General features: G+C 37.5%; 1 protein-coding gene across 2 annotated transcripts in view; it reads right to left on the bottom strand.

Moving 5' to 3' along the window:
• Window positions 1–957: 957 nt before the first annotated feature.
• The window catches only part of ADAM17 (ADAM metallopeptidase domain 17), a 50,921-nt gene continuing 27,754 nt past the window's right edge, over window positions 958–24,124 (bottom strand). The window contains exons 9-21 of one of the 2 annotated variants that reach the window (XM_072407544.1): window positions 19,401–19,514; window positions 18,918–19,062; window positions 17,760–17,789; window positions 17,384–17,472; window positions 16,067–16,219; window positions 14,022–14,221; window positions 11,664–11,767; window positions 9,575–9,709; window positions 9,330–9,460; window positions 7,801–7,879; window positions 6,827–6,915; window positions 5,224–5,280; window positions 958–3,221 (exon numbers count right to left, since the gene is read on the bottom strand). In XM_072407544.1, coding sequence (XP_072263645.1) covers window positions 2,877–3,221; window positions 5,224–5,280; window positions 6,827–6,915; window positions 7,801–7,879; window positions 9,330–9,460; window positions 9,575–9,709; window positions 11,664–11,767; window positions 14,022–14,221; window positions 16,067–16,219; window positions 17,384–17,472; window positions 17,760–17,789; window positions 18,918–19,062; window positions 19,401–19,514 — 1,671 coding nt within the window. In that variant the 3' untranslated portion in view covers window positions 958–2,876. The remainder of the gene's footprint in view (window positions 3,222–5,223; window positions 5,281–6,826; window positions 6,916–7,800; window positions 7,880–9,329; window positions 9,461–9,574; window positions 9,710–11,663; window positions 11,768–14,021; window positions 14,222–16,066; window positions 16,220–17,383; window positions 17,473–17,759; window positions 17,790–18,917; window positions 19,063–19,400; window positions 19,515–24,124) is intronic. The other variant, XM_072407545.1, reaches the window with a different exon arrangement.

Below are 24,124 nucleotides of genomic sequence, written 5' to 3'. Positions count from 1 at the left end.
TTGCAACAGAAACTTTCTTTTACTCAATAAGGTTTGAAATTTTTGCTTCCTTAAAATATATTTCCACAGAATTGACTAAAGATACATAGGAAACTGGAGCAGAATATTTATAGGTGCCATTGCTGACCACCTTTTGTTGCCAGCATTGTTCGCCTTAGGTTATTCTTGTGCTCCGTTGCTCTAATGGTGCAGGGCTTGTGCTATAAAGATTGGGTGATGGCCACCATTCATTCTAGGCAAGCTCTTAAGGTGGACTGCAGCAGGAAATGTGTTTCAGTGAGTATATGCCAGGCTGGTAGGGTAGGCTACTAGCAGACTCTGGACTTTTTCCAGGAAGAACAGGTGGCAGTGTCTTCAGTAACTACTAACTCATTTAGATTAAGGTGGACCTTAACATAACTTTGCATGACGACTACATTACAGGTAGTCCCCAGGTTACATAGAAGTTAAGTTGAATTTCTATGTAAGTCAGAACAGGTATATTATTTTCATAAATGCAATTAGGACAGATGTTTGTCTTGAGCTTGCCTAGAATGAATGGTGGCAGTCGCACGATCATTTACTGTTTGCTCCAGTGATCAGCATTAAGACTATACTTTAACAGCAGGTCACAGCTGTGGGGGTGCAACAAAAATTGATTGATGTCAGAATTGGTTAGCCCCATCTAAAAAAAAAAACAAAAAAAAAAAACCAGGCAGCAGGAGTTGTCTCCCAGTACTGATGATGACTGAACAAAAACACCAGATCGAAAATCTGTTCTAGTGCTAGATCCTATTTAACACTATTCTCAGCTCCAGTGCAGCTACTCGGATTTATTATACATGCACACTTGTCCCAGGTCTGCATACTAATAAACATATTTTCGCCCACAGGTTTTCTTTGAATGGGTTTCCATCATGCAGCCAGGGCTGTGTATTACAATATGTTGGCTTACTTCCATCACCCCTGTCATAGTACTTGTTCATCAATCTGACTTTATTACAACAAAATCACTGTGTGGTCACAGTAGGAATGTTGACATTACATGTCCAGGGGATCTCCGATTGTCTTACACAAGAACTGGAGGACACTTTTTTTTATACAAACATATACACTGTACCTAGCAGTTCTCTGATCTGTACCACCATGACAATTTCTGAGGGTGCAATTAGGTAAAATTTCAAGTATGTTGCTGACAATCTGCCATAAAACAGTTAACTTTAACAGAATTGTGTAAATACTGCGGTAAACAATAAAAAGAAATGGGAAACCAGGATATTTACAGAGAATGACAAATGATAAAATAATGCAGGCGGTAAGTACACCCAAAAAATACACAAAATATGGATTACTTCAGGACTGACATTTTGGCACTTAAAGTATAATATTACAAATTTAATATCACATAACAGTAAATGAACCACTTTGCAGAGATGTCTGAAGCCTTTGGTCAGTTGTTTAGTTTCCTTCTATTGATTTATGGTGCTGGTCCACTTTACAGGCAGAGGGCACGGTACCTTAGAATTCACATTTACCAATCATATGATGACCTGTAGCTCGTGTAACCTAGAAGGCTGAAATTCCTGCATTGGGTGATAGCTGCACTTAAAATAATTTTATCAGTATATGACCGAGCAAGAATTATCCCTTTATGTTTAACTATATAAATAACTAATATTTGTAAACTTGAAAAAAGGCAACAGAGTAGCCATTTAAACTGCAGTCGGCCATGATGTAGATGCTGCAGAGGGACCAGACACAGCCTACAGCAAGCATAAAGCTGGCTCTGGCACAAGGGCCAGCTCAGGTCAGAAGCTAGGGCCCTGTCCCAGCCCTTTCAAATGGATGCAGCACAGGGGAAACACAGGAGCAAGCAAAGCACCAGATATGGATTAAGAATGGAGAATTAAAATAATTTCTAGTGCAAAGGTGCGTTAATGTGTCACTAATTCAGTCATTAAAAGGGTGTGATTGCACTCCTGTACTGCAACAGCATAAAAGGCCATTGAGCATAGGACATTTCTGCAAGCTCAGCCGTGGCCAATGTCCTTTTTTTCTGTGACTTTTAAAGATTCAGTGGGGTGAAATAGTATACACTGTGCATAGTAGTCATATGGTGCAAGAGTAATGCAAAAACGGTTGGTATATTATACGGGGTACTATAGGCTGAACCGGGCAATGAAGCCGCAGAATTGGATATCATTGGTCAAAATCATTTTCTGCTAATGGTAGAACTCTTCTCAGGCCTTGTTACCTGATATCCACCAACTGATGTCAAGAGCTGGCTTGCTCCACAGGAAATCAAGTTTAAGTTTAGAACATCTGAACCTCCTAACAAATGCCCAGCTTTAGTTCTAGAAATAGAACTAACTACACAAACATCCGCCCCATGTGACGGTGAAGAGAGCTAGTTGACCATACCATGGAGGTTTTTATTTCAAGAATAAAACCATATAAATATAAACCTTTCTATAATTCCTATCTGTCCTAACACTTAAAATCTTAGCTATGGCTGTGTTTTATCATAAATAGAATTTTAGAACATCTAAGAATAGTTTCCCTTTAAATTGTGTGTTAAAGCGTACAAAACAAAAAACTTGGGGCATATTTAAAAAAGCAGTGAATCTAAAGTTTGGCAAACATTTACTGTAGGTGAATCTTCCAGGTGAATGTGTTTTAAAAGTGATTGATTTACCAGCAGTAAATGTCAGTGGGAAAATCGCCATTCACAGCTTTTTATATCTGGCCCCTATTCTTCAGAAAACATTAACTATTTACAATATCAGGAATCAGTGCAGTTTTTGGACTAGATTGTCATAGTTTGTGGCTCCTGGTAATACAGATTGTCTATGTTTACTCATGAAATGATTGTCAATGTTTCAGTGCACTCTGACATATCAGCATGCGGTCTCCTTGCTATCCACACGTCCTTGACGCTGAAGCTTGAACGATGAAGCTTTTTCACTCCGGGTGACTGGATGGTCAGTGAGATCCTCAAAGGACTTGGCAGGAGAGCCACTAGTGGGAAAGGGATCGTCATCAAACTGGTCATCAAGGTGCGAGTCAGTGCTGGGATCCTCCTGGATTGTGTCCATTCTTTGGTGGTCTCCTTTGGCAGAGGCAGAACTTGGCGCAGCTGGCGTTTGCTGTAGGGACTGGAATCGGCTACTGGTCTGGGCAGAAGGGAAAGGCTTTACAATTCGTACAGGAGCCGAGTCCAGACTGCTGAGCATTTCCACATTCTGTCAGAAAGAAAACCAAAAATGTTTCAGCCATGTCTGTGGAGATTTGCATTTGATTACTGAAAAAGCCATATGATGCATACTGCTGGAAGATTTGATGCTTCATGAATTTTACAGGTTCCCCAGATAAATCTGTATTTATTTTCTCATACAGAGCAGATGAAACTCTATAGAAGTCACAGTGTACCTCGGATATAGGAAGGTGAGGTCGACTGTGTAGTATTACACCATTTTTTTGATGAGCTGCTCATTACTAGTTTCTACTAAGGAAGAGCTCCGTTTTACATAGCGACTAGTGAAATGGCATGTCTATTGACTCACAACAGGCAAACATACAGGGCTGAGCAGAACGTGTCTACCGTATGACAAGAAGAATGCCCCAACACATTGCATGCTGCTGCAGTATTACAGATAATCTGGCCAGCACCACACGATCCCCCAGCATCCCATTTCATCAATTATCGGACAGGTCATGTCACTGGGTGAGTAACGGGCCTTAATAGCCAGCCCAACCCAAGATGGATAATTCATAGCCAACACCCTGCACATTTAAATAAAGATAAAAACAAAATATGATACTGTATGTAGAGAGGCGTCTGCCCTACATAGCTCAAAGTAATTACGTTTAAATGTATACCCAAAACTTTTTTTTTTGGTTAGTATTAATTTTGAATCAAGTAGAAAAAGATCATAACCTCTGTCAGTTTATTTTTTGTGGTCATTGTTGTATTCATTTTTTTGTCTCAGAGACGCAAAAGGAGGAAATCCTATAACCTATACCTTATAACCTAATTCATAGGTGAAAGGAACTTTCATGTTAGACAGTTGTCACCATTGGAAGAGTTCCCCTAAACTCTTATTCAGATTACAACTTTAAAATTTGCGATTTTCTGTCAATTTCTGTCCAAATGACAATGGTAACCATGAGAGATGAACCTACTAAGCAGAAACAATCTGTCAGAGGTTCTGTTCCTTAGCTACTCTAAAATGTAAATGTCACTCAAAAATAACATGACCCCCTACATATATATATATAGGTAGTGTAGTGTCCCACATGTAGGTTTGTCTGACCAAACCTGATATCTCCAACTTTGGCAGATGCCGGAGACTTCTAGAGTGTTTTTCCCATTGCTCTGGACATTTAAATAGTTACATATCTGCTCTAAACTAGACTATAGTCCTACTCTGCTTTATCCAGGAATGCAACAAAGAACACTGGAACAAAAGATATAAAAATCCAGTGGGAGAATCATCCAATACCAATAAACGATAATAATATTTCGGAAGATATAGCTATATTTAAATTACATAATGTTGCTAAATTTCATGAACTATTTATATAACGATAGCATTTAATGATGGAAATAAAGATTCCTAACATGATCTGGGGACTGGTATGAGCAGCGGTGATATTTTCTATTACACAACATATTTTCTAATAATCCAAGGCTACGTATACACATCAGAGGATTCTCGTCTGATTATTGCCACAGGGCTGGTATCGCAGGAGAACCTGGTGTGTGTACAGTGGCCGTCTGACACCGTCCATAGATCTGTCTTGGCTGATCCACGAACGACCGCAATGGAAGTGAAAGGGAGAGATGCCGCTTGTCGTTCTCCCCCCTCCCCTCTCCATAGAGCAGACAGCGCTGTATATACAGTGCTTATTCATGCATCGTTCAGTCTTTTGTCGTTGGAAACGATCACAAAAGATCCTTTCCAACAATAAAAATCTAACGTGTGTACATAGTCTTACATATGGCAATGAAATAAAAAAAATTTTGATGAGCATTAAAGCATTAAAGTGATAGGACTGTTTTGGGGAAATCAGTTCTGTATTAGGCTGGGACACAAGGTCTTATGTATGGTTCATGGGGTATTTTTTGTTTAAATAGGAGATGTGGTTTGGGAACACCCCATGCATAGTAAGAAATACACACTATGTAGTCAGGGTTTTATCAAGGTTCCAAATATTTTAACCCATTGCAGGCATTACACTTACACTTGGCAAGAATAAAGATTTGGCATTTTCTTCATACTGTTTGTCCAGTTTCTTATCCTGGTAAAACATGAAAACAATGGTAAACATCACATAAATAAAAAAAATTAATGTATGTTAAAAAAAAAAAAAAAAAAAAAAAAAAGCGCATCCTGCTGCCTATATTAGACCTTTCTATTACTGATCTTAGCTTTGTTGCCCTGTGTTTGTAGCAGTTTGTCAAGCAAAACCATTTTTCACGTTTGTTGCTCCTGAACCCAAAGTTTAGAGATATAATACCCAACCACAAACTCCTTACACGTTCACTTCTCTCCTCAAACGTTCACAAACATCTCACGGAACATAAATGGAAAGGATGAAAAAAGAATGCCAATAAGTAGGTGAGTATACAATAAGTATAATTCAATAGTGAGTACATATGGTAAAGAAGGCTTCCCCCTAGAAACTGACAAGGGGAAATGCCTTTGGTGCTAGACAAAAGCCGCCTAAATATAGGTACTGAAGAAAACAGGATGGTGATTGTCTCAATCGTAACACGTTTCGCCGGTGGGCTTCCTAAACACTAAACATTAAATGATATCCTAAATGCTTTTACAGAAATTATCTGTCGGTTTGTGTGCAGGGAAATGGAGAAGGAAGAACTGTAATAAATTTTCCTGGGCAATCACTATTGTTTCCTGCTATCAGGGATGTGTGCACACTGGATAATTAGTTCTGCCAAGAATATGACCGCAACAGTAACTACCAACAGTAAGTACCAACAGTACTATGACCCCCCCTCCCAATGGTGTTAAAAGAAGTAATATGACCCCCCACTTCCTACAATGGTGATAGTAAAAGCTAAATGACTGCCACCCCCTCCCCTTCCTTCCCACACTGGTGCAAATGTTTGTTTTTTAAACCAACTCCACACCCCCCACATTGGTGGTTATTGCGTTGTTTACCTCTCTTTCCCTCCATTAAAGGTAAGTATCCCCCCTCCCATCACTGTCACTGTGAGAAGGAATGTACATAAACAATACCAGTCACCTCAGAATTCAGTAATCTTTAAGTATAGAATGAAATAACTATGGGAAAAAAATAAGCTAATCACAAAAGTAGAAAAACAGCTGCTTCTTTGTAACTGTATTAGACCAAAATAGCAAATTTTAAATTCAACAACAAAGATGTAATTTAAGAAATGCAGGTTAGTTACAGGAATGGGTTTGATGTGTTTAGATCAGTATTTCTCAACCAGGGTCCTCAAGCAGTTTATTAGGTCAGTTACCAATGGCATCGATGATCTTTTTGGCTATCTAAGGGTGGCAGCCTTTCCACTGGGCAGCAATGTAAGCAGCATTCTTACTAATGATCACTAGGTCAATATACTGTGAGCTGTGAATGTAATAATTTTAACAGGGTTTCCTTGAAGACCTGAAAGTTATGTCAAAGGTTCCCCCATATTAAAAAGGGCTAAAAACCCTGGTTTAGACCCAAAAATGTTGCCACAGTACAAGGAATTATCAGGATTGATGTAGCCAAATTGTTAAATTACTGGGGAATTGTTGGTTTCAAACTGCTGAGTAATAATATTTCATAATGTTCAGTATAACACACAGCTACTTACCACACAGTGGACCAGTATACTGAGAGGGATCCAGAAGACCAGAGAGAAAACAATGACTGAACCTACAATGTTATCAGCCAGGAACTTGCCTAAAAAAACAACAATTACCTAATCAGAAAGGAGAACAATATAAATCTACATAAAATGAAACAGTTCATTCAAAACCCAATTCCATCCTAAGTAGTACCTCAGTTATCAATGGATGCTGTTGGGGAAGCTTCTCCATAAGGTAACAATACTTAGGGGAACAAGCCCAGACTAAACTTTGTGCTCTTGGGGCCAATTTGGATTTTAAAGGTGAACTCCAGACAATTAATTAAAAAGCCAATTCTTTGTTAAAGATAATTTTCTATTTTTTTTTATTAGTACTGGTAGTCCTCGGGTTACATACAAGATAGGGACTGTATATTTTTTTCTTAAGTTGAATTTGTATGTAAGTCGGAAGAGGTACATTATTTTATCAAATTAGGACAGATGTTTGTCCTAACATATTATTAGGCAGCATGATGTCAGTTACTGTATAAAATCCTCACTGTAGGTTAATCAGGATCAAAGCAAAAAAAAAAAAAAAAACTTTATGAAGCAGAAACATTCATTAACTTCTAGAGCAAGCTGTGCTTTGATATGCAAAAAGAAACAGCTGCAGAGTTTGTCTTGGTCATTAAAGAGAAACAAGATGTTACAGATCAGCTCCACCCTTAAGATCACCCACAACCCCAGCTGTGTTTAGCAAAAGATTTCTTCTGCAAGTCATGCAAACCACTCCCTCCCCCCATCAAGCCTTCGTCCTACACACCAGGGAGCAGGGAAGCCCCTGTCGTGTCTAGGAGGTATCCGTATGTTGGATGTCCTTAATTCAGGGACTACCTGTATAAACTGAATGTGTCTTGATATTACCCCCTGTAATCCTCTGCATTGAGGCTGCACCGCTCGCTTTTCCAACATAAAAAAATATAATAAAGGTACAAACTTACCCAACATGTTGATGCTAAGCTTGTCAATAAAATCCCAGATTCTCTCGATCACATCTTGGACCTGTTTTTCACACTTACCCTATATAAGAAAGGCACATAAAATATACATTGGTACAGCAATGGTTGTGTATAGTTTTCTTCCTACATACAATACAAGCGGACACTTCATACACTAATGTATTACAAAGCATTATATAATAATACATATATGAATCAATAAACATCTTGTAGTGTAGAGAAACTGTAAGAATCATTACAATAAATATTTCCAGCCTTGCAGCGGCTCACCCGGGATGAGACTTGCAGAAAAGAGACCTTAGCTCTACTGTACCTGGTTACTGTTTGTCTAAAATTGAATTAGATGCTCCAAATGGCCTAAGAAGCATGCTTTTGGGAAAAAGAGATATTTTTTGTTTCAATAGGAGGCCCGTTGCACCACATGTGTTTAGGTTATCAGGACATGTCAGCAGATACCAATTATGATCATATAGTATAAATTGTTGAGAGAAATATCATTGTGCACTTAAATTAGTCAGTTTGGAAATTTTATGGTGGTTGTTTTAGCGTCCACATTTAGGCTTACAGTTCACAGCTATGTTACTCTATTGGAATGGGAACATGTATGTGTATATCAATAATTGGTTGCAAAAATAAATCTTCGGGTGCTTTTGCAGTTGAAAGTTTTCATTCTGAATAAGGACTGGTATATCTTTAAATGATCATTAATACACATTTTCTAAAGAAGAAAAAGAAGAAGTCGTAATATTTCATCTGCATCTTATTGTCTAATGCTACACAACTGTTCCTTGTTGTATCCCATGATGTACCGGATATCTTTAAATTCATGATTGTATGGTCCCTTAAAGCGATTGTCCTACTGTGTTCTACTCACCCTTTCCTTTAATATGTTGTTTTTTTTATTGTTTAATAATTGTTCTCTCTGTTCCTTTATTACCAAACTCTAATAAACTTACTGAAATATCAAACCATTAATATTAAAATTAAAATAGAGGAAGCGTACTTGCATGTATTGTCACATACTTTGCAGACCATTCTATAAGCACAAAAACTGCACACAGAATACATAAACAAGATAACCGCCTTTCATTATATCTAGCAGTTTAAAAGGCTTACATTACCAATAGAATAATTTTAAAGAGAACGCCTTGTCTGGGCTGCAAAATCATGAAAAGCTGGCATAGTGGACAATCACACCAGATGCATTTTCCTTCATTCTGAAATACAGGTAAACTTGTCTGGTACTGTAAAGCCCATTTGTGTCCACCTGCAATGTATATTTTTTATGGAATTAAAACATGTAAAAAAACTATTTAAGGCCTGAAAAATCCAGGGCAACACAAGTTAAATTTTATGTGTTAACTGAATGCAGTTTTAGTCTCCTGTGAACAAGTCTCAAAACCTGGTGAATGAATTTTGCAGCCAGTGCCCTATCTCAGTATGTGGTTAATATTCCAATATACAAATGCCTCCCCCCCTCTTCTGATAAAGATGAATAGAGCACAGCTTACATTCCCATCACAGAAGCCCACAGTGCATGGCTTTCCTTTACGGAGAAAAAGGTACTGCTTCTTATCACTTATGTACGGACTGCAGATTCCAGTGTGGTCCCGACAACACACTTTACAGGAATGTTCAGTTTCTGAAAACACAAAGCATAATTACTTACAAACAGCTACAAGATAAATAAAAAAAAGTAGCTACTAATACTCAACATAGCTTGGACTGTAAAATCCCAATTTCTTTGCTCTCTTACCATTGCAGGCACATGACTTGAGATTCTTTTCAATCTCACAGAAAGGTCGGCATTCTCCACCGATACATTTTCCTGAATCCACGCACTCTGTATCATCGGGTGCACTGCCAGGTGCGGGACATTCACTGCTGTTACCTACGACAGAAAAATACAGAGCGGACATGAACTACTGAAATTAGAACTAGACTTTTTATACTTTAACATACAAGTGTATAAATCAGATATTGCCATACTTTAGTTTAATAATGCATGTTATCCACAGAAATTACCTGGCTTCAACATGTTTTTATAGATTAATATTTTCTTGAATTACCTTACTGAAATAAATAACGCTCTCTTCTTTAGATGTACAGTTTTGTGATGGAAATTCCAATATTTTGATAAAACATATCTCAACTCCTTTTCCCTATAATTAATATTGGTTTTAATTTTGTTAACTTAAAAACAATGGTAAATAACGTTAAATTTGTACTACACGAAAGGAGGGTGGCAAAAGGATTATAAGGACAGCCAAGCATGAGAATATTAATCTCCTTGGACGAATATCTTGTTATTTATTTTTCTTGTTGTTTTTGATCTTATGATTATTGAGAAACCATATCAGTTCATTGTTATCACATAACCAGAAGATTCATGTTGTTTTACATTCATTTTATTATTATTATTTTTGCTAGAAGGCTGTAATTTGTTTGTGCAACTACTTTGGTTATTGTTAAACTTACTATTTTTATTTAGTATGTATTTTATACATACTATGCGGTTCAACTTTCTATATTCATGTTACTGTTATTTTTATGTTTTGTTTGAAAAATCAATACAAATTACAATTAAAAAAAAAATTGATTGGCTGATCCAGCAAAATATACAGACAGCATGTCCCCTAATAAGGGAGTTAAAGTTGACATGGGCTGGGTGGTTTGAGCTAAAGCTATGGCCTTACCTGCTACCACCTAAAATAAGGCTAGCAACTTTCATCTATTATGAATTGCAAGAGCCTTATCATTTCCCTACTATATTTTACAAGATATTGAATTGACAAATATACATATTGGGATTTGCGCTTCAGGTCAGTCATTTGCAACATGGTGAAGCAGGGATAAAAAAAAAAAAAAAAAAAGATATACCTGGAGTTTGCACCTTTAAACACAGGTCAGCAATGAGAACATCTATATCATATTTTGCTCTAGGGCCAGGATCTGCATGCATTTTAGTAATTAACAGGCAGAAGTAGTTATATCATTGGTGGTTATATGATGATCCTGTCCTGTATGTGGTCCTTCAAATCTAGAGTTGGACAGCTCTTATCTATGTGGTACACAGGGACAGAAAATGACAGTAACTTGCAGCTGAATAAATGCCATTCTATGAAGACCTGCAGAAAACGAGATGTCAGTTCTCTGGGAAACAATCAAAGTTAGATTGGTGCCAGCAGCATCTGGGCATTAATCATTTCTCCCTTCTGCATAACAGAAACACAAAAAGTTATTTTCCTTGGCAGAAGGGCAGGCCAAACACTTGACTCAACAACTATCTTTGTAGCTTAATAAGTTTTACCATAAATATACTTTTTGAGCAATATGTTCATCTACTTCAATACATATGACAGCTGCCAAAGTAAAAAAAAGGGCCTGTCATGTCTATCTAGATTATTGGAAAAAAACCTATAGGTATTTTAAAGATAAGAAACCAGGATTTTCTTTATGTATAAAACGGGCTTTAAAGTAAAATAAAAAGTGGGCCCCCTGTCTTGCTGGTTTATGATGAGCAGAAACTGTAACAGCAAGAGCGTTTTTACAGGAACACATTAGAAATATCTTTTCTGTGTGTACATTACATTAATCAAATACTATTGCTTGATGAGTGAGCCATCTTGCAGACCGACGGTACTTTTTTAAGTTGTTGGACCCCGTGGCAGTCACCTTACTACAGTAGACAAACACTATCTTGCCATCAATTATATTACTAAAGGTATTTATATAGCACCAACATATTACACAGCACTGCACATCAAAAAGGGGTTGCAAATGACAGACAGATACAAACCATTACAAAGGAGGAAGAGAGGACCCTGCCCAGAAGAGCTATGTACCTGTACAGTAGGACTCTCCTTTACAAGTGGCATTAATGGCTTCTTGGCATTTCTTCTGAGCCGTTTCAAACTGGCAATTCTTACAACATGGACTGTTACGATCACTGAAAAAGTCAAAGAAGTTTAGTACCATCACAAGTTAAAAATGCCAGGGTTATTCAGTGAGAATAAAGGCTAACATATAACAGCAAATCTCAGACCTCTTTTACCAGTAACACATACATCAAATTATCCTAAACCGTTTACAAGTACCTGCTGCTGACCCATTTCTAAAAATGCTACAACCCCTGGCTGTCTCTTCTCTCAATTGGAGCCACCGCCTAAAGCGAGTATACATCTACTGAAACTAGAACAAAACTTGTACGTAGAGAGGTATAGAGAGGTTTTTGGGCCAATGAATGAGTTTGTCAAATGTGAATGCGAAGTTTGAACATAGAATGATCATAATATTAAATCAGGCTGATACAGCAAGTGGTTTAAACCAGCAATAAATACATCGTTTTTGTCAAACAATAATAAATACATAATTTACAAATACTATGTGATCAAAGTTCATAGTCTTGCTAGATAGATTTTACTCCTAGTTTAATATGGAGATCAGGTAAAGGAGGTATCTAATCCTGACACGTTTCACCTATAGGGTTTCTTCAGGGGTATTTGTAGAGACCAGTATAGATACTACGTAATGAACAAAATGCATAAATCATAAAAGTACAATCAATCATAGAAATAGGCAAAATTGCATAAAAAATGTAGCAGTGTAAACATCTCATATTAAAATAAAAGAATATGTGTGTGCGTGTGTGTATTGAGAAGTATATTATGTTCCAATAGAGTGGAAAGGTCATAACGAAATGAAGGGCACTTACGTTTACTGAGGTTGCACTGCCCCTCCTACAGTACACGTAAGTGCCCCTCATTTGCTTATGACGTACCCACTCTTTTGGAATATATTATACATCTCACAACATACACAAAAAATTATTTTGGGATATGAGATGTTTACACTAAGCAAATCATTATATGTAGTCCTATGCATATTCCAGGGGTATGGTTTGACTATATAAACTGCTGATCTGACTCAGAGAAAATCAACTTTGCCTTTAGCACCTTCAGCCACATATGTGCAGGCATATCTTTTGAACAAGTAGTAGAGAGTAATCTATTTTATGTAACAGACCTATCGCCAATCTTTTGTGTGACTCAACTATTGAAAAGTCACAGAACAGGACTAGTTCACTACTTCAAAGAAAAATTGAATGCAGATTTACCAAGCAATATGTGAGCAATGACAAGTTTCAATAACTAGAAATATGTGTCATTGCCCCTAGGGTAGCCCTTAATAATCCTGTCCCTGTCCTCACTTGTATCACACACAAAATCAGTTTAGAATTAAGTTGTTTACAGATACAATAGGAGGCATAACCGGTTCTAAAGCTTTGGAATCCAACTTGTGCTAGTAAGGCTTTAAACTCACTTAGGCTTTTGAAGAACACCTTCTTTAGGATATATAAAAATCACATTTCTTTGTTTTAGAGGGTGGTGATGAGGTTAGAACACCAATCACAATTTATTGCTGCGTTTCCATGCAAAGGAGATGTACACTCCTTTTGTCCTGGTTACCATTGTTAATGAGAGTTGTCACCAGAAAAGGAAAAGTTTGCAAATAATAAATGGTGACACTTTTCCAGCAACCATCTAAAAGGGCATTTCCCATTTTTTTTACTTCCTGTTGTGTTTAAAATGACAGAAAGTAAAGAGAAATCTCCACAGCTACAATAAGTTCAAGTCATTTTCAGCTAAGAAACACTGAACCTGTCATTGTCGACCTTCATCTAAAGTTTCTGGTTGACTGGAATGCCAGCCTGTCATCTTGAACCATACGAAGTCACTAACTCAAATAAACATGCAAATCAGGAAAGACAGAAAAGTCTTGTTCTCATATTATTTTATCAATAATTATTCTCAAAGTACTCATATTCATAGCCTTCATTTATCCTCACCATCAGTAGTGTGCATCTACATTATTGTCCAATGTTGGAATGTCACAGTGTTGGGTATTTTCAAAACTGTGCTAGTAATTTTGGTTATTTTTTTATAGGGTTTAGTGATATGAGATTCTATAAAGATTCATTTTCCCTGAACAAATACTGCACTAGAATATCCAAAAATTGGCTTGTAGGCACAATGGTATGAATAGGCCCACCCCAATTCTACCAGCAGTATCAATATTTGTACTGAATGGAAAGAACGTACATAGGGGGGCTATCAAGGAGAAAGCTTTTTAAAACCGTCACAACTAGAAATCCATCTGTAATGCTACTGACATCCTAATTGTCCTTGTCACTATAAACTGACCTGCATTTGGCATTTTCCCTGAACTTGCAGTCGGAGGTACAACAGGGATCATTGTGCTGACGTAAGAGGCCTGGATCGCAGTCCTCCCCCTCATCCACTCTCGAGTTTCCACACACTTTGTTGTTGCGTTCCTTGAAGCAGATGGATGCCTTACTCATCAGTGTACGCAGGATGGATTCTCTGCTGCAACTAGAGAACATCTGAGAAGAAAAAAATAGTCATTCACCACACAAATGTTACTACTGCTTTCCAAGAAATGCAGACTGGGGGCCAATTTATCAAAAAGAAAAACAGAGGTCTGTTTTAGAAATCTGTTCAGCACTTTAAAACTTCAGATTTATCAAAGTGGGAACAAGTTTGTCCTCTGGAGAATAAATGTTTTAAAGTGGAGAATAGAACTACCACCATCACACTAAACTGGCATTCAGAAACTGCAAAAGTGTTGATAAGCCATGATTAGGTGTTTGAAATTAACATCTTTATTCACCTTTGTAGCCTATAGCATTCTCCACTTTTAAAGTGGCCAAAACTATATAGGCAGAATAGGAACAATAATGCTGAAAGCCACTTGGTAAATATGGTGATCACAGCTTTAAAAACTGATCAGGTGATCACCTCAATCAAGCTAAAAGTGGTGAATACTCTGCATTCTGATTGATAAATAATCTAGGAGTTGACCATCATTTACTTGTAAAACTAAATAACTTGTGAACAAATGTAATGGATCAGAATTATAAAGTGACATATGGTTGACTGTGAAAAAAATGTAATTATTGCTAAAGTATGCAAAAAAACTCACAATCCCTAGGTAAATAGAGTTGTAGCCAATGTGCATGGGAGTCAAAAAAGCAGAAATGCGACAGTAAATTTCCCATAGAACGTGGGACAATAAGGTCTGACAAAACATACCATGTGTAAGTTATATTGGAAAGGGATGCTGTACATAATGCTACCCTTATTTGCTCAAAATTCTTTCAATCTGGAAGAATACAATCTCTACCTGGTATTATTTCATAAACGTACACACGTGTTGTATGAGAAGAGTGGCAGCTTTGAGCACTGTGCTCTCTATTCTAGTACCACAGAAAAGGATAAACAAACATCTGCCAGAATTGTTTTCAGAAAATAACACAATCATCAAACGTTATAAAGAATTAACACAATATTTTTGCAATAGTTATCACCATTTTTTTAATTGGCATATTTATTACCTGTTAATTTGCTGTGTTGTTTGCTTTAAACACCTTTCTGGCACTACCACTGCTTTTTGCCACTTTTGCAAAGTGGTAATAAGTTACTCCACTCAAGTGAATGGAGTTTCTGATTGTCACTTTAAAGCAGTTATGGAACCTCTATTCTCTACTTTAGAAACCTGTTGCCACTGGGTGTTAAATCTGGCTTTAATAAAGTTGCAAACGGGTATCTAAAGTAGAGGACAAAAAAAAAAAAAAAAGAGGAACCAATGCAGTTCACTTTACCCCTAGGTGTACAAGTTTTATGCATGCAAACATGAACATAAATACCTTAAAGCATACCTAACTCAGAAATTTCACTTTACATAAAAGGGTAGACAACCCTTTTATGTAAAGTAAGAGCAACACCTTAAAAAAAAAAAAAAAAAAAAAAGGGTGCAGAACGAATAGGAGGGCAATTCCTACGTCACGCATCCCGGGGGGCTTTTGGGTGCTCCCTCTGCGCACGCCCGAGCATCTCAGGTATGTGCCGAATGAGCCTTTTAGTGAAAAAAGAAAAAATTTGCCGATCTCTCATGCACAGTGAGATTGGCAAGTTTTTTTTCATCCTACGTCACCCGATTTCGCGTCTGGGTCGGGTGACGTAGGAAGAAGAACCAGGAAGAAGAGGATAAGATGGCGCCAGCTTGGGGATGGATGCCAGGACAAAGCAGGACCTGATGCAGGAAACCTCAGGATGGATCAGACTGCCCTGTGGGATTGAACGTCTATTTTCTTTTTTCGTTTAATGCAGTTTTTCAGTTTAGTTCCTCTTTAACAAAGTAACAAGCTTTGTGTGACAAAGGAAAATACCTTGTTGTTTTGGTGATCTCCACTCACAGCTATGGGGTACATCACATATTTCCCACCTCGCTCCTCACTGGGTGCACACAGCTCCATGCTGTCTGGATCATGTTCAGACCCGAAGTTATGGCCCAGCTCATGAGTAGTGACCAGATCAGCTTCCTGTCAGGAAATCACATAATGTCAACTGTACCAAAGACAAAATCTGGGAACTGTACAGTCCAAGTTAGGTTAAGTTAAGTTTTAAATACTGCCAGAATTAATTTGCCGTTTCCTTTCCTGAAAAAAAACTGTTGGCCTGGTATGATATGTAAATGCCCACTGCATATCATAGGAGATATTATGGTGGGACCTTAGCAGATACATCACACCAGTGTTTCTCAGCCTGCATTCTGGGGAACCTTAAGAGGTCTTTCAGAGGTTACTAGGAATGTCCTGAGCAATAAGCAATTTGTGCCTCTCAGGTCAGTTACCACTGACACCAATGATCTATGTTTAGCTGTAACCTTAACCCACTCCCACCAGCCAGCACTATAAGATGCATTCTTCCAAATTCTTCCACCAAGCCAATAGACTGTGGATATTGGTATTATTGTTAGGAGATTGCTAGGACCTGAAATAATTACAAAAGGTTCCCCTGTGTTAAAAAGATTGAGAAAGCATTGCCTACCACTACTGTCAGATCACCTAAGCAATAAATGCAGGGTATAGATAGTAATGTAAATATCACTATATTTACACTATATTTACATTTACATTTACACAATATCAATATTATTTATCCTGCTCAGTCTTGTTTTGTAACTTTTTTTTTAATATAAAAAACTTTAACTATTCTAGTTTTAGTTTCAGACAACATGAAGAAGGGTTGGAATATGGGTAACATTCTGTATTGCTGTATGGCACTTTTTGGAGGTTTTTTCCTCTTTCCCATCTGACTAGTGCCACACAACAAGTAACAGAAAATTGGAGCCCGGAAACTCTGCAATAAAAATACATATAGTTAGGGTCAGAAAATTCATAATTTTTTGGGTATTCTGTGCCCTGTCCAGTATTTAAAACCTGTATGACATAGGCGCCAGCAGGAGGAATAACAGAATGAGTTGCTTTAGGGTAGCACTGCAATACAACACTTTACCAGTGGGTGGTGATGCAGGTGAGACTTTTAAAAGCACAAGAAGTGACCCCTAGGTATTATAAGTTGGGACCCTCAACAGAGTGTTTTGCTAACAACCCCTTTTAAATAAATTAGGAACCGGACAGAAAAAGCACAAAAATCAGGTCATCTTCTACAAAAAAAAGAGAGGAAAGAACATTTGATCATACCTTTGTCAAAATGGTTTTCCCATAATTTTTTGTACTTGTCAAACCAGTGTTTAAATAAATAGGCTTCTGTGATGATTCACTTTTATAAGCTGTGAAGGGAGAGGGAAAAATGAAGTCATGTCAGATGTGACATTTCAGAATAATGGAAAACAAAGTGAGACATCTCCTGAAACCGTGAAATGAAATCTCCTGTGACAATACCGTGACACCAAAAGAATGAAAAAGAGAGGACTGTGCAGTAAAAGTGAATTGCAAAAATAGCACGACACCTAGACTTGGTGTCCATTTGTACAGTAATAGGGCAAAGACAGACGAGAAACAGACAAGGAATTCAAAGACACACTGAGCCAAGTTATACTTCCTTGACAGGACTGACAATATCTAGACGATCTAGAGGACCAGCTCTCTGAAAACAATATGGAGATACATGAGTGATCCATAAACTGATTGGCAAAATAATAAATTAAGACTTGGCCAACAGTACACAAGGAGTTCAGGTGTGTCAGAAGTATTTTGATGCTCATTGTTCGTTGTGAGAGTGCAAATCTGGGGCAGCCCAATGGCAAAAAGTGTATAGGATTTGAGAAGTGTTTTCTCATATACAATCAGATCGCAAGAGTCTGCGCATTGCTTTAGGCTATGTACAAGTTAGATGATTCTCGTCTGATAATCGCCTCAGGGCTGATATCAGACAAGAATCTGGCATGTGTACTGCGCTCATCATCCACTGTTCCGTATTCTGTCCTGGCGGATAAACGAATGATTGATGAACGATCGTAATGAAAGAGAAGGGGAGAGAGTGCAGTAGGGTGCCACTCCATCGTTCTCCCCCTCCCCACTCTATAGAGCAGAACGGTGCTGTATGTACAGCACTCCTTCATGCATTGTTCAGTTTTTTGTCATTGGAAAGGATCGTGAAAGATCCTTTCCAATGACAGTTATGGCACCTGTGTATGTGGCCTTACAGGTATTTTGTAAATAAAAAAGCAATTCCTATATTATCTGTTTTAATGCTAAATTCACTGCTTAATCCAGAGATGACCAAAACCGTAACTACTTTGGTACTTTTGATTAACACTTGGATGTACACAAGGAGCTATTTTTTCCATACGAGTTCAGATTTTCCCGTTACCAACCATGACTTCTGCCAGACAAAATGCTTTTATTACGCTAACTACATTTTATGTATTGTGTCAAGACAAAAGTATGTAAATGCTTAAAATTCAGAAAGGTAAGGATGGCCATTTACCACCAGTTGCCTACAATGGATGGAGTCCAGTAAAGCTGGACTGTCCCCTGCTAATACCTAAAAGTCGATACATTATAAAGTAGCAGTGTTACTGTGTATGAGAACCTTTGTTTATTTTATCAAACACAGCGTGAAATATCTTAACAGGACTGTGTATTGTTGAGCTTTCAGTGAATGGCATGCACAGCCTAAAGCAGATTGGGATTCAAGAGCTTTCAAACAGCTACCTACACCTGACAATAATGTGCTTCCCATAGATGCCTAATATATAGCACAAAAACTAACCTTTAGGGCAGATTCCTCCATGAGTGTTAGGCTTGTGTGATCCTACGTATGCCAGTCCTAGAGTCCCCATATCAAAGTCCTGATAGGTAAAGAGATGAGCCAAACAGACACTAGATGCCTTTTCTGATATGTCATAGCTGAATTGCTGTAGAAAAAAAGTGATTGTTAGGATAGATTGCAGACCTTATCCTGTGAACCCCAGAAATGCCATGTTCCCTTAACGAGATGGTCATCTTCACACTGTGACAACAACTGTATAAAATACATAAAAAGTGAGTAATCTGAAAAAGTCAGTAATCTGAAAATGTTTTAGCAGCAGGGAGACCTCAATAATTACTGAAATCTGATTATTTGCCCTCTGCCTGCCTAGATTTGCAACAATGAAAGTATTATCAACACACATGTTGGATTAAATTTTATACAGCAGGTTATGATTTAGATATAGCACCTAGTATACCATTCCTGCCTCCCCAGAATTCTCACCTCCAGCAGCTGCTTCACATCCCAGGCATCCTTGTTTTCATACGGATAGTTCTTTTCCATGTTGTAGTGTATCCTTGAATTGGACACATTCTCTGGCTCTTTGTGAACAATGATCTGCATTATAAAGGTATAGATAATTAGGCAAGCCTAGTACTGGATAACAATTTTATCTGTATTGTGATATGTTTGTCTGTGAAATACACATGCCCAGTAACATTTTGCCATACACAGGTGTCCATTAACCACCTGGGCGTTAAACACGACATAGTTCGGGGTAAAAACACTTGCAAAAAGTGTTAAACCCGAACTTTTCCCAGGTGGTAAAAATGTAAACAAATGTTATATTGCAATCCGATTGTCATACAACACTGTATGACAATCGGATCACAACTGTAAGAAAATACTTACCCGGTCCCCGCAGCTCCTTCGGACACGTCTGTCCTCTTCCTTCTTCTCCCGGCGAGTGCAGTGACAATCTCCGGTATTGAGTCCAATACAAAGAAATCTTTATATAATATATATATATATATATATATTATATAGGCTACTGTACAGTTACATTACATTATACACTTTTTTTTTTAAAGATTTTTTTTTATGTTTTAAAAAAAAAATTATTATTAAATTTATAAAATTTTGGACATATTTCGGTGAGTTATGCGGTAATTGGGTGAATTATAAGTAATTATTGAGTAATTCGGTAAATTATAGCCAATCTAAAATAAATTTCCATGCAAAAAATTTAACACTTTTTGCATGGAAGTACAGAAGTTCGTAAAGAATTAAAATACCCGGCGTTCGCGTACGTGTCCCTCGGCGATTCCTGATGATGTCTGTGCATGCGCCCATCGATGGGGGTCGTAGTGGGAAATTCAAATATTTTGTATTGGATTCAAGACAAAGTCCTGTATCCAATCCAATACAAAATAATACAAAATATATTTATGTGGTTTTGTCTATAGGTATGTGACGGACACTAGGGAGGTGTTTTAGAAAAATATAATACTATACAGTATACCGAATTATTGCATTTTCAGTATTTTTGATTTATTTATGAGTTCTTGTTTAAGCTGATTTTTGTGTTTTTTATTTAATTTTAATAAAAGTAATTTTTTTTTTTACATGATTGTGTGTTTCAAACATTTTTTATATTCATGATATCTACTAGACCCTTGTTCGGAAATATTTCTGTAAGTTACAGGTCTACAATTTAAAAAAAAAAATTTCATGAAAAACAGTGTACCGCTTTTGGTACAGAAATCTAGACATCAGTGTAACGCCCAGGAGGTTAAACTGATTTTTGTTTATTGTATTATCTCATTATGGAGTTAATGTAACGTGCTCGGATTCTACAACATACATCCCAACATTGAATTAAGCACTCACCCACGTCTGCTTTAAACTATTCAAAAATGTTTTGTATGTATGTAACTGGTGAATTTCCTTCTAATTTATTGTGGAGGGTAAAAGCATTTTAACCAATGTTTTGCATTTGCATTTTCACAGCACAGTAAATTCCTTCTAGTACTCATTTGCACTCATTTATAAACATGTCCCAGTTGTGGCCCTGTGGTAACAAAAATATCAAGGTTGCCAATGCTGACCTTCCAAGGTGCCTGACTGGGTCTGACTTCAATAGTCGTGAATGGCAAGACCCACAAGCTAAATGCACCAAACGGGGAAAAAAAACTCATATTTATTTATTTATTTCTATGCTTGTACCAGCTTCGATACTCTAAGTACTGGAGCCAAAGCAACAGGATAACAGCCAGGCAATTAGCATTTCCAGTATGAAATATTAGTTTACATTTTTCTAGCACAATTAAGAAAAGGAGACTTTAGCTAGTTGCCATGTGTAATAAAATGCTTTCAGATACCTTCCAAACATCCTAATACATTAGGACATGCAAGTTTCTTGCTTCCTAGAACCTGTCATATTAAATGAATGCAACACAGGAAGTGTTATGAAGAATTTGACAGGCAGAAACAAAGTGGGTGATTTACAGTTTCTGCAGTATTAGTACAGTACCGTGTAAAACTTAATGCTTGTGAGTGATATTTGGGAAACCCTTTGGTATCTGAATTTGCTGCTATTTGTAGTTCTCAGTTGGTACAGGCTCCCATGTATTTACATTATTCTATGGCTGCCAATTTCAGGGTTCTGGGCATGCAGATTGTTCAGTTTCTGCGCTCTCTTCCTCCTCATCTTCCTGCTTCCTCTGAGAAGTGTCGATTGGTCACCTTATGCTAGCAGCCTCCTGTTTTCAATATCATTCCTGTGCCAGCGACTGCACCCATTTCTGTTTTACCATCTGTACACAGACTCTGTTGTTTGATGCACCATGTTGTGATATTTCAAGGGCTTGAAGTGAAAAGACAGTGTTATTTTCCCCTATTAGCATACAGCAAATCTTGATGGTGATGTAGGACTGCGTTGGACACTCAATCTTTCCTTATAATCAGGACAGGACACAGCACTGCATCCATCAGTTTTTACAAATATACAATATAGCCCTTACACCGTCATTTTTCATTAGTGAGGTGAATAATACAAGCTCTTATACCAATAACATCAGTGTACATGAAAACATGAAACAAGCAGCATTCAGAGTAAAATAATAATGTCAGTACAAAAGAGATTAAGGTGATGTTGAACTCCTTTTGAACTTGCAGAACTCTGGCATCTGCAGCAAGAACAAGAGGACGTGAAAATCGTTCTCATAAATACAATGGAATCTTTGTTTAGGTAAGTAACATTGTAAAAAGATTCATAATATTGATATCTGGATTATTCCACCAAAAAACAATAAAAGAACATGACTAAAAAAGGATTTTTTTTTTTTTATTTAAACACTGGGAAATATTGAGTTCTCCTCCTGAGCCTCAGGTGTTTATGTGTTAATAATAAACACCCACCTTATTTATACCCTACTCGTACTGACCAGGCAAGTCTGGGATGAGCACTATATCTCCCAGAATTCCTCTGTCCCTGCTCCTAACAATAACCCCAAGCTTTTTATGTCAAGCACCCATTTTCATTTAATACATCTCCAAATTGGACATATATGGAGCTATTTACATTTCTCCCCAAGGTTCTATTCACCTTTACTGTACTTTAATGAAATGTAACTTTACTTGAGCATAACAGCAGAAACATTACACCTAAAATGTAACTAAAAAAACACAGAGTATTAGTAAGTTCTTTATTTTGTCCAAAACAAACACTGTCCATTGGAGTCTCTCTTTGAAACAGAAATCTCCAAGAAGATCGCCGTACTAATGTGACTTAGACATGAGCAGGGTGCTTTAAGATCAATCATAGTAGAAAAGACAACTGAAGAGCTTGCTTCCTGTATTATTCATAGAAATAAGCACAGCAGGAGTATTTGGAAGTAATTATTATGCTGTTTGAGGATGCTGCACGGTTAAGTTGCAATGATTAGGTGGAGAACCTTTGAATTTTTAATAGATGTAATTTACAGAAAATAGGACCTGAACAGAAAACATGAACTCAAATCCCATTAAATATTGCCAAAGACTAATCTGACCATGCACCTCCAGAGCCTCTTTATTGGTCCCTTACAATATGATAGACCATAGGCAGGATCAGTAGGTAAATGGTGAAGCCAAATGGTACCCATCTATATTTCTGCATGTAATGATCTGACATGCAGTTTACACTACAGGATGCCTCTGCCTGTGTAATATTCAACATATGAACATGTTTTCAAAGCTTTCTACAGGTTTACATCAAATTGGATTGATTGACTTCTATTTCCCCAGAGTGATTAACCTTCCAATACAGCATTTTTTGACCTTTTGAACCCTTGAAACAATTTTCAGGTCTTCAGAGAACCTCTTCTATAATTACTTTATCCAAGGCTCATAGTATATTAGTGTGGTGGTCAGTGGGAAGAATGCCACTCTTCCAGATAGAAAACATTGGAGGTCACCTAATCTGACCTGAGAGGCACAAATTGTTCATTTCTCAGGGAAGACGTTGCTCCTCTGGAAGACCCGGGTTGAGAAACACTGCTCTAATTACTGTGATACCTCGGCTAACAAAATAAATTCATTCCGGAATCACATTCGTTAACCGAAACAATGCGAAAATTAAGCTCAACGCAGCTGCAGTGTTATCGCGCATCCACTAACGCATTTGTTAGAAGAGTCCATCTTCATTAGCCAAGGCCGAAACACAATGTAAAAAATCTTTTTAACCAAAGAAATTGTTAGCAGGGTCACTCGTTAGCCGAGGTATCACTGTATATTGCCATGAGCTGTGAATAATGATCCACCAATCAGGACCTCCAGTGTAGTAAAGGAGCAGGGCAAGACGAAGACAACTGAATGAAATGAATAGAAATAAATGGAATTTGGTTACTGTAGCCTACAGCTCCACTACTGTTTGACTGTTCTTACATCAGTACAAAGTATTGACTGCAATCTACATTTACTTGTATAAAAGGCACATAAAACACTAAACCCTATAAATAAATATTTAAAACCAAACTTCGCCATCCCCCCCAACTATTTACTTGTACCGGGAATAATGTGCCTGACCCAGGAGCTCTCCTTTAAGCTAAAGAAAGAAAAGACTTGCTGCAGCTGGAAATATGGTGTGCTGGTAACATTCCACATACCTGGTTGAGGCTTTAATACAGAATACACCATTTCCTTATTAAATATGGGTTTTCTTGTAGAGGCTTGTTAATACTTTAGCT

Source organism: Pyxicephalus adspersus, chromosome 4 (genome assembly GCF_032062135.1).
Source record: "Pyxicephalus adspersus chromosome 4, UCB_Pads_2.0, whole genome shotgun sequence".
Taxonomy (NCBI): domain Eukaryota; kingdom Metazoa; phylum Chordata; class Amphibia; order Anura; family Pyxicephalidae; genus Pyxicephalus; species Pyxicephalus adspersus.
Note: the sequence above shows the minus strand (reverse complement) of the source record. Positions and strands in the feature narration are given on the sequence as shown.